The sequence below is a fragment of the Diprion similis genome, chromosome 14 (genome assembly GCF_021155765.1).
Source record: "Diprion similis isolate iyDipSimi1 chromosome 14, iyDipSimi1.1, whole genome shotgun sequence".
NCBI classification, from domain to species: domain Eukaryota; kingdom Metazoa; phylum Arthropoda; class Insecta; order Hymenoptera; family Diprionidae; genus Diprion; species Diprion similis.
Window position 1 is genome coordinate 2,654,938 of NC_060118.1, and position 11,256 is coordinate 2,666,193.

At 36.2% G+C, this 11,256-nt stretch overlaps 1 protein-coding gene across 2 annotated transcripts in view; it reads right to left on the minus strand.

Annotated features, from left to right (window-relative positions):
* LOC124414604 (protein O-GlcNAcase) overlaps nt 1-8,735 on the minus strand; it is a 126,699-nt gene extending 117,964 nt beyond the window's left edge. For both annotated transcript variants that reach the window (XM_046895586.1, XM_046895585.1), the window contains exons 1-3: nt 8,256-8,735; nt 8,010-8,061; nt 7,513-7,846 (exon numbers count right to left, since the gene is read on the minus strand). In XM_046895586.1, coding sequence (XP_046751542.1) covers nt 7,513-7,846; nt 8,010-8,061; nt 8,256-8,328 — 459 coding nt within the window. In that variant the 5' untranslated portion in view covers nt 8,329-8,735. The remainder of the gene's footprint in view (nt 1-7,512; nt 7,847-8,009; nt 8,062-8,255) is intronic.
* Nucleotides 8,736-11,256: the final 2,521 nt, after the last annotated feature.

Consider the following 11,256-nt stretch of genomic DNA (forward strand, 5'->3'; position numbering starts at 1 on the left):
GCTCTGTAACACTTTATATGCCTCACTCTGTATCTATAGTTTCCTATATATAAGTTTGTCAAAGTGGCATTTATTAGTTAAGCCTACTATTTCGGTATATTGAGTACCTGTATTCATCAAGTTATGATCTTTATTTTCTATTTTCGACACCGACTTCTATTCCACATGCATAATACGATAAAATTTTATCACTAGTCCACGGATGTCGATGACCGTCCAGAATCTCGTTCCTTACTATTATTATACAGAGATTTTCCCACAATTGTAGATCCTAATTAACGCTTAGTCTCTTGGGAATCCCAATTCAGGGATTGATCTTGAATTAGGGTCTACTCGAATATGGCTTGAACCTTCATATTGTGAACATAGTTCATTAAGATGTCACGAGAGGACTGTAGAAGTTTCAGTTTGTCGTTTTTTGTTTGCTGTCAATTAAATGCATTAAAACGCTTAAATCATTATGTTTATCTACATATATAATTGGCAGTGAACAAAAGAAAGGCAAACTGATACTTTGACAGTACTTTTGTAACATATTGAACTATATTCAAAAGAAGTTTCAAGTAAATTGAGTAGACCCTACCAATAAGATTGATCCCTAATAAGCTAGGACTCACGAGACACTGAGCATCAATTATGTGTCCTATAATATTAGTGTGAGAAAATCTTTGTACCATACTACTTATTTTGAATCTGCGTCGACATTCGCGAAATAATAGTGGCAATATTCTGTACCACTACACTAGAATACCCTATATATGTAATACTTAATACACATATTATGTATGTATATAATTACTGTGCTATTATATATTTAATAGAATGATATTATTTATTTCGTTATGTTTTTACATATAATATGCATGAAGCAGTATAAATCAAAAATTGTGTATAAAATTTTTTTCCCTTTCCATCGGATGCAAAAAAAGGAAAATCTTTCTTTCGTTGTCAGTGATTTGGTTAGGGGCTGACCAGGGTAATCTAGCAGGGGCCTAATAGGGTAATCTATTTCGGGCTGTGTCTAGAAAAGCGTTACAAGCCCGTCGGGAGGCTAGATAGTTTTCCCTAATAGCGCCCCGATAGAAACGGGGAAAACTAATAGGGCCCCCTCCCCCGCCCCATAAAAATTTCCACACGGATAAGCGCTGCTTAATTTCTCGCTATCGAATTCGAGAGTAACGAAGGAACGGTTTGCTGGATAACGCATAGCTATTTTGCGATATCGATAAGTGCTCGAGATTCGTTGGCCGATCTCTTGCTTGGGGACCGTAGCCTGAGCCCCACGTTATCAAATAAAAAAAATGTATCTTATAAAATATTTTGAGTAGAGTCCCGGTTCCGAATTGAGTCTTTTTCGTTTAATTTGAGTAGGTACAATCCAAACTCTGTGGTAAGGGGTCAAGTCGCGGTATCGTGTTTCGCAGTGTTACCTCTTAAGTAGGTCGCGAATTACCGCAATTGAGTGTTCGGAATAAAAAAAGGGATTAATTAGTCATTTTCGGAAAATTTCAAACTCGAATGCGTTGCGATTGCGTTTAGTTGAGTCTAAACTTATGATTTCTGATTAAGCTTATGGTTACGATTTGAGTCTTAGTCGTATCGATTTAGGTACAGTCCATTTTTTGATTTTCTGGTATAGTGGTGCCAGCTTAACGTAGGTGAAAAACCTGCCTCAATTGTTAAATTCATTATGGGTACGTCAATGTTGAAGTAAGGTCACCATTTCTCTTCTGTGAAAAAACATGTGAAAAAAGGGATTTCATACCTCCAAAAATTCATATCTCGCTTTTAAGAATTTAGCTGGCCACTAGTTGCTGATTTTGTTTCGTCTTTTCGTAAATAGGATGTAACTTTTGATCTAATGATCGACATCAAATGAACAGCAATTGGAATCACTTTGTCGGTTAATGCTCTGAAAGTTCGATCACTTGACTTTCTGTTTTACATGCAACCGTACGGCTAGTATTTGCCAGTATATAAGCAAATAAAAGAACCCTTCTCGCGGTTTTTCACCAGAATCAACTTGTTTTTCATAGTATTTTTCCTTGACTTCAAATGGTTCTCTTTAAAGAGTGTATCGATGGCCGTTGTTTATAAATTATCATAAACAATTATGACCTTAAAAAACAATGTTCAGTACAGTTAGGACAATCTGGAACACGTTGAAAAGTTGTATTTTGAAAATGTAAGTGACCAGAAATCCCGTTTTTTTACTCTTACGAGTCCATGTTTGGACTCGCTACATCGTGCTTTTGGGACAATTTTCAGTACGGCTAGAACAACCCAAAACAATAAAAAAAACTCAAGTTTTAAAAAAGTGGGGGGCCAGTCAAAAATACTTTTTTTTGGCCGCCGTTGGGCCTACGGTGGGCGGCTCGGTCAAAGAAACGGTTTTTTACATTTTTCAATTGGGTTACATAAGTTATCAATATAAAGTTTTGGAACAATGTAGAATAAACCTAGAACAATCTGAAGCAGTTCCTGAAAATTGTAATTTCTCAAAATGGGGGGGCAACTTCACGTAGGTCCAAGGGTTTGTAGATAAGAAGAGTAACAAAAGGCGACATAACGACCTCCGTTAAGCTGGCACCGCCACAACGGAAAATCAAAAAACTAACTATACCACAATTTTAGGCTCATTTTAGGCTAATTAAATGCCACAACGCCGAATTTTGTGCTCTTCAAAAAACCGCAAAAAACGGTGGTGGTGCTAAGTTAACGTTAAGCCAGCACCGTCACGCCGAAAACTAATGAAGGGTAAATAATTTTGAAAAAAGGATGACGTAGGAATTTTAGGCTCATTTTAGGCTCTTCATGCGCACTAGTCCCGAATTTCGTGCTTTTGAAAAAACCGAAGAAAAAATAGTATTGGTGCTACGGTAACGTTAAGCCAGCACCACCACGCGGAAAACTAGGGAAGCAGAAACAATTTCAGAAATGCGATGACGCAACAATTTCAGGCTCATTTTAGGCTCAACATATACAGTAGTCCCAAATTTCTGGCTTTTGAACGAACCGAGAAAATCTATGGTAGTGCTGAGTTAACGTTAACCTAGCACCACCACGCGTAAAACTAACAAAGTAGAAACAATTTATAGGATACGAGTACGAGAGAATTTCAGGCTCATTTTAAACTCATGAAATGCTACTCTGAGGAATTTTTATGATTGAAGATACTTTAAAAAAACAAAAACAGTATCAGTGCCGGCGTTGAGCCAACTAACGTTATAGTTAGGGAGCTGGCTGCCATTTTGGTATATGATTTGTTCGTCTTTCATATCGATAGGGATGAAAGTTCAGATCAATACAAATCGATTTGGTCCAGTTAATTAAGGTCCTACGCCCCTGCGTTTTTGAGTTACAGCGCTTCAAAAATGTAAAAAAAAAAGGGTACTAAATTATGTGTTCGTGTCTGCCTCTTGGACTGATGGTCAGAATCATTCTCAAAACTTTGAAAATCCCGGGGCAGACATGCAGGGCCCTGCATTATCACGGGACGTAGTTGCAAAAATGTAAAAAAAAAAGCTCTACTAAATCATTTGTTCGTCGTTCTAGTTGGGTCCATTCGATTCAATAGGACTGCCCGAATACAAAAAAAAGTTGGCAGACATTTTGGTCACTGATTTTGAGGTATACCATTTTTTGAAGTTCACGCAGAATCAAGGGAAAGTGGGTATTGCGGCTATTTATTGTTGGTATTAATAGTTTTAGTGTTATTATATTACTCAGTGTTTTTTATTGGATCCAATAAAAAGAAGAAAGAAAAAAACAGTTTATTACAACGTCAGAAGACGCAAATAAATTTAAGGATGTCCTGGATCGTTCCAGCCAAAAATTGTATACGATCAGTCTTTTCGTACTTTGTTACTTAATAAAAATCTGAAAAAATTCATCAACATTCGGCATGCTATGAACAACAATTATCAATAATAATATTGCCTAAAAGTTATTAACAAATTGTTTAAACAAATAATTATTCAACAATTTGTTGGTCAGTTCTTTGTTTTCTTATGCGAATTAAATTTGTGTATCTTTCTGAAAATTGGAACTCACTAATAAATTGGTGAATAATTATTTGTTCAAACAATTTTTTAATAACTTTTGAGCAATATTATTATTGATAATTGTTGTTCATAGCATGCAGAATGTTGATGAATTTTTTCAGATTTTTATTAATTTTTGGCTGGGACAAACACACACACGCACGCACACACATGCACACACACACGTATATGTATAGGTATATACCTACACATATATCTATGTATAGGTATGCCCCAACTCTCTACGGAGTTATAACGTTCTCACTTTCTTCTCTCTAAGAAAGAAAGACAAACTATACAGTTCATTTTATACCTGCGGGGCGGCAGGTAACAGATTTATAACCCGAATATTTGAAATATGTTTTTAAAATTGATCCTATCGATTGTTTGTATGTGACATTAATTATTTTCATTAACATTTTGTAGGCGCAGAATTTTTTACTTGTGGCTTGGCGCGAGCGTAGAGTAAAAAAAAAGTTTATATTCAAATGGTCTGCCTTTGGAAAATCAGGGGTCTGGATGTCTGCCTCTGAATTTTAAACGTTTTGAGGACGATTCTGAGCATCAGTCCAAAAGGCAGACACGAACAAATGACTTAGCGCACCTTTTTTTTTACATTTTTGAAGCGCTGTCAATTGACAACGCAGGGCTGTCATGGTGGCAGACGCGGTCCTTAATGGTACAAAAATTGATATTATTAAGGTCTGCCAGACGAACAAATCATTTAGAAATTTTGGCACCCAGCTCCCTAACTATTAAGCCAGCATAACTATACCAAAACTAGAACACGAAGAGTTTCAAGAGAATTATTATGTAGGAATTGAAGGCTCATTTGGGGCTGATTATAGGTATGTATACCACAGTCGCGAATTTCACGCTCTCGATAAATACGAGATAAGCTCAGCTATATATACCTGGAACCGCCATTTTGGAGAATTTACTTTTCAACCACATCGGAAATACGGGCCGAAATCCCGATTTTTGGGCTTCATCATTTTTTGAAAAATCTGTGGCGGAGCTAGATCGAAAAGAGCCAGAATCATCACACTGGAAAATAAGGGGTATCAAATTTGGCTTTGGACTGGGATAATGGGCTTTTTATGGGCTTTCAAATGCCTGTGACGAAAAAAAAATCCGTATCCGATGTAAGAAAATTTTTTTGTTTTTTCTATTTTGAGTCATGCCCAAAAATCGTCGGTTCATATTTGAAGAGCCTATAATTTGCCTAACACTTCGAGCCCCTGAACATCCCGAAATTCCCATTCGTTCACCTACTTTACTCCTGTGGTCAATGTCTGTAAAGAATTTTGAGTATTTTTTTTTTCCATTTTCCAGTTGAGCCCAAAAATCGTCGGTTCATATTTGAAGAGCCCATAATTCGCCCTACAATTCGAGCCCCTGAACGTCCCGAAATTCCCATTCGTTCACCCACTTTATTCCTGTGGTCAATGTCTGTAAGGAATTTTGAGTATTTTTTTTCAAAAGCACAAAATTCGGGACTAGTGCGCATGAAGAGCCTAAAATGAGCATAAAATTCCTACGTCATCCTTTTTTCAAAATTATTCACCCTTCATTAGTTTTCGGCGTGGCGGTGCTGGCTTAACGTTAACTTAGCACCACCACCGTTTTTTGCGGTTTTTTGAAGAGCACAAAATTCGGCGTTGTGGCATTTAATTAGCCTAAAATGAGCCTAAAATTGTGGTATAGTTAGTTTTTTGATTTTCCGTTGTGGCGGTGCCAGCTTAACGGAGGTCATAACACCGGCTTAATGAAAAAGAAAAAGTAGCAACAATTTAGCCCCTAAATTGTGCAGAATTATCATAAATATATTCTAATTGCAATAAAATAAATTTGTAATGTATTCATGAACCTGAAATTTTGTAGTATTTAGTCCCGAGTATAATTTTTTTCAATAATCTGATTCGATAATCTATTTCAACCAAAAATTAATCAAACAAGGCATATGTGGAGAGATATTACAACATAATATTGAATTTTGATACAATGTTACCTATTTCAGCCAGCCATCAAATTTATCCAAATTCCACTGCGTCACCTTTCAAATTTTTTTCGCCAATCTTATTGTTAACATAGGCTTTCTAATTGTGAAAAACTGAAATTAATTTTTTTTATAGCAAGGACTCGAGATAAAAAAAAATTTTGCATCAGCTTTGAGGATATTACATTCAAAGTTTCAATTCATAGCTACTACAGATACTATCAAAACTCATGATAATAATCTTGTGTCACGATTCTTTTAAGCAGTCCTAATTCCTATCTCCAGATACATTATTACTGCATAACACGGTTATACTTGGCAACTTTAACATAACAAAACATTTTTTTTTAAATCATAATTTTCAAACTTTAGAGTCATTCTAAAATTATTCTTGCGAAATAAGTACACTTGGCGTTACTTAAATCGGTTGGTAAGCCAAAAAACTACCTATCACAAATTATATTAAAAGAAAATCACGCGTTGAGTATTTATCAAATTAATATCAATATATTCAGAAGCTATATATCATGAAGTAAATCTTACATGTAATTTTTAATTTCAAACTGCTTCAAAATTAGAAACAATAATGTCGTTTGATTTTACTCAGCAATGATTATTTTATTCTCATGATAATTTTCTATAGTCCCATTAGAAATTTTTTTATTTGCCACGTTGGTACTATTGAATATTTAATTTTACAAAATTGCACTAATGTTAATTATGATCAGCAAAGAGTAATATCAAATTGGCTAATAAAAAATACAGAATCTGTAACAGTGAATTTGTAAAAAATAGTTTTCTGAATAAAATGAGCTATCATAGAATGAAATCAAATGAAGCCAGTAGATTTATCATAATATTGAAGCTGTTTAGGAAGAAATATTGATTTGCAAGCTTGTTTGATTTCGGCATAATCTATTTTCGATTTTTTTGAGAACTCACTACAGCTTACAACACGTAAATTGATTGAATGCTCAAAGTGCTACTATCTTGTAATAAAATCTATAAGAAGTATCAAAAATTCTTTGTTCAATAGCATCCTAAGGTTATAATGAACTATTATAATTCGCCAATCAGCCATTCTATTTGAATATGCCCTCTTACATTACTATCACGTTCTTCAGTCTCACATTTTTTTAATCGTCATAAATAAATAAATCACACCATTTCACACTGGCAAAAATTATAAGACGGGTCACGCCGTTTAAGCGCTAAATCGGCGAGTTGAGATTTGAACTCGGTCTGCCTAGACCCCGGGCAAGGTTTTCTGCAGTTTTCCTTGTCCCCTGTGCGAATGTGGGTGTTTCTATTGAACATCTTAAGTCGGCTGCAGCCGCATAATGATGGTCACTAATTTATCCCTTCCCTTGCCCTGTACAAGTCTCTTGTAGATTTCTGCGACATACTCTATCGAGTATGGTGGGAAATGGCGTTGATTATCTTTATTATTATTATCTTGATGAAACTTACTTGAGCGTGTGCAAAGGACTGAAACACTTCTTTATCAGCTTCACTCATTTCTGGTTCAATATCGTCGAAGAGCAGAGCAAATGCGATGCAACCGAACTGGCTAACTTGCTCTAGTTTCCTTTTTAAAGCAGCAACTTCTTTTGCACTAGAATAAGTAATGTCTAAACCAGGCGACAAAGCATAGTAAAAACTGATTCCACACTCTTTAGCTGCCGTTATAAGACCAGTTAGATGCTCAGCTTCTTCAACTGTATATAAATCTCGCCAGTATGCACGATGTTTGTAATCATCTTTTGGTGCATAAAGATATGAGTCCATTCCCCACTTTTTCATTCTGAAACAGAACAGGAACAGTTATTCGCTATATTTCACAAATAATGAAAATACGTCAAGTTGTATGTGAAATGTTTTCAATGTAAAATCCAAAGATGAAATCGACAAAACGAGAGGTATATTTTATTATTTCTGGTTATTAATGATTGAAAAAGCATTCTTACTTCTGGAATAAATCCTTTCTCTGTTCTGTTGTCCAAGGACGGCCGTAGAATCCTAAAATGATGAGATCACATGTAAATTTCAAGTCGATTGAACGCATCGAGCCAGAATTAAAGTCGTAACAATAATATTATTGCGCCAGATTCATCTTTACTCAGCTCCACATAAGGTTAGAAAGTTTTATTGAAAACTTCAGCGGTGATGTAGTGGTCAGGGGAAATAACGACAAATCATGAACAAATTGTTACCTTCGACAACGCCACATATGAAATTTCCATTCTTCATGTGTGAATTATCGCTAGCTCCATTTGTCACCGCCATCGTGAGCTACGAAATTTGTTTTTATTTCGATTTCCTGAGTTCGAAGTTTAAAATAACATTCGAAACGTACAAACTCGACCTGCGTAGTAAAAAACCAAGGCAAAACCATAAGGTTTAACTTTCTACTTTAATCCAAACGTCACTGAATTTGCATGATACACAACGACAAGCTTCAATAAAGTAAAACCTACACTGCGGTAAGACTTCGCCAAAAGTACGATCGATTCTATTCTCACAAACTGTTCACGATCGGTGGTACACTCGATACAGTGAAAGCTTGATAACTTTCTACCATATTCTTAGCGTTTTCACTGGCTGCACTCGATGCGCACTGAATGCAAGTTTTCTAGGATTCCGCTTCTGCTATTAAGTTGGATATACTTTAGCCCCTAATTAACATCCAAATGTGTTGATTTTTCTCGAAATCATTTGTCAGTCGTTTGTTAGTGTTTGACAGTGAGTTCCCGACGTTTGATATTGAATAGTTTAGTCTTTGTCTTTATTAATAAAACAAATTCCACTAGGGAATACAAGTGACGTCAGCCCCTTTTGGTTGTATTTTGGGATCGAATTGAGTTCTACCTGTGCGGAATCATTTGTTGGTCGTTTGTCAGCATTTATTAGGGCTTGACCAATCTTCAATCATCACACGATTATCTGTAAAAATTGGAAAAATTACCCTAAAAAAATAAAATGAAAGACTGTAGTTAGGTCCTAGTCCCGGGAATTTGTCCAATCCCAGCGCAACTAACTTACGACACTCCCTTAGAGCATAACTGTCAATCGTAGTTGATTGTTGTGGGAGCATTTATTCGTAAAAAATAAATCAGTTGTAGTCAGGCATTAGACCAGGGAGTTTGTCCAATCCTAGCGTATCTATCTTATAGCAGCTCATTATTTAATTGTAAATTACGGTGAAAATCAATTTCCTGTACTGGCAATCGTTTGTTGGTGGTAGATAGTAAGTCCCCGACGTTTGACATTCAATAATTTAGCCGTTATTAATAAAACCAACTTGGCCAAGGAATTCAAGTGCCGTCAGCTCCCCACAATTATATTTTGGAATCGAAGTAAGTTTTAACTCTGCGGAATCGTTTGTTGACGTTTGATAGCGCTTGTCCGACCTTCATTAGCCTCTGATTATATGTGAAAGTAAAAAGAAACATGTCCGTGGCAATCAAGCGAGACAGAAGTAAAACGTCTGTAATTTATATCAGTGATTCACCGTAACTTCAACTAATTGAAAAATATTCTCATCCGGTTACAAGCACGGATAGGACAATCGTGACGTCATAAATACGTGCAGCGCCTCTGAACGTTGAACGGTGAACTAAGGCCGCTGATTTCATTGGCTTGTTCTGTTAGATCCAACCAATGATGTCAGTTACAGATCGGAACATACTTCTTGTGGACCATAAACGGGCTGCTGTCACATGAAAAACGCCTATACAAATCGAGCCATGTTTACAAAAAAAATAACTGATAGTACAAGTTTTCCCGGATAACGTGTGTGCTTTTGTACGTGAGAATCTCCCTGGCGAGGGTGAAACAAATTGTGGAACAGTGCAATCAGTGAATATTCAACATGCGGTAGCTCCGATCGGCCATGTTTGTTGTCGAGTGATTTTATTCACTTCATCATTCTTTATTATAAACATTATCAGCTATTTGCCTGAGCAGTGACTGAGATTCACACGTACACTATTATTCAAGATACGATTTAAAATATTTCCGAGTAAGATTCATACTGTCGTTATCGCGGGATTCGTATAGGCGTTTTCACCCAATTTCCCCGCTTCTGACGTCACGAAATATATATATGACATGCCAGGTCAGCGGGGCCTTGAGGACGGACACGGTGTAAGAATAATAGGTGGTCCGGCTGCCCTATCCCCGCAAGCTTAAGGCTTGTGATTCTTTTAGCATAATTCAGTGCTCGGCCACCAGGCGATTACATGTCGCAAGGGCCAATTGTAAACAATAATGGCGACACGTTAGGTTTCAATCCTTAGAGCATATAGTAGATGGAGGGAGCCTGTCCTATCCTGGCCCATAAGTGGCGGTGTTACCAAGAATAGATATAGTAGCATGAGAACCTATCTCTCTCTTATAAAATGTGATTGGTCAGTTCAAATCAGCCAGGTGACTACGTCAGAGCTGTACCAAGCAGTACGGTGAGGGTGTAGTGCCCGATGTGCCCATGTAGTGAGGCCTTAGAGCTGAGAATGAAGCAGGAAGCATTCCAAAGCGTGCACTATTAATGAAACATTAACAATCGCATTAGTAACCAAATTTCAGAATGGTTCTGAAATGCATAGTTTGTAAAATTCTCAATTATCAATGATATTAGGTTTTGTATGAACACAAGTACTGGAAATATATTTATTCTGAGTGCTTAATGTCAAGTTAAAGTATAGTGAGGTACTAAGTTAAGTGTACAGTTTAATAAGCTATTGTCAAAGTGTCATTATATGAATAAAACTATTATTCTTTTGTCACAGTTAATGCATTAGCATATGCATATGCATTAGCATAATGAGTTTTGAGGACATCAATGATTTCTTTAAACCCAAAAATTCAATCCAAATCCTAAATTCGGAAAGCAAGTTTTCTTTCGAAAGAAAATTATCCTTTTTTGTTACAATTGTGATTAATTCTTCAGTGTAAATATATTATGTATATTACATTGAAATGTACATAACATATTATATAAGATATACGATAATAATAAATTTCATAAAAAAATTTAGTTAGGTGCCTATTATTGACGCGGGTACTAAATTTACCACGCTACGCTCCTGGTTTAGTAAAAGACAGGTTCTCAAGCTACTCATTCCCTCTCTGTCGTCACACTTTTCGGCCAGAAGGCTCCCTCCATCTACTATATGCTCTAAGTTTCAATCACAACAGAGGAGGTATAACCACTGG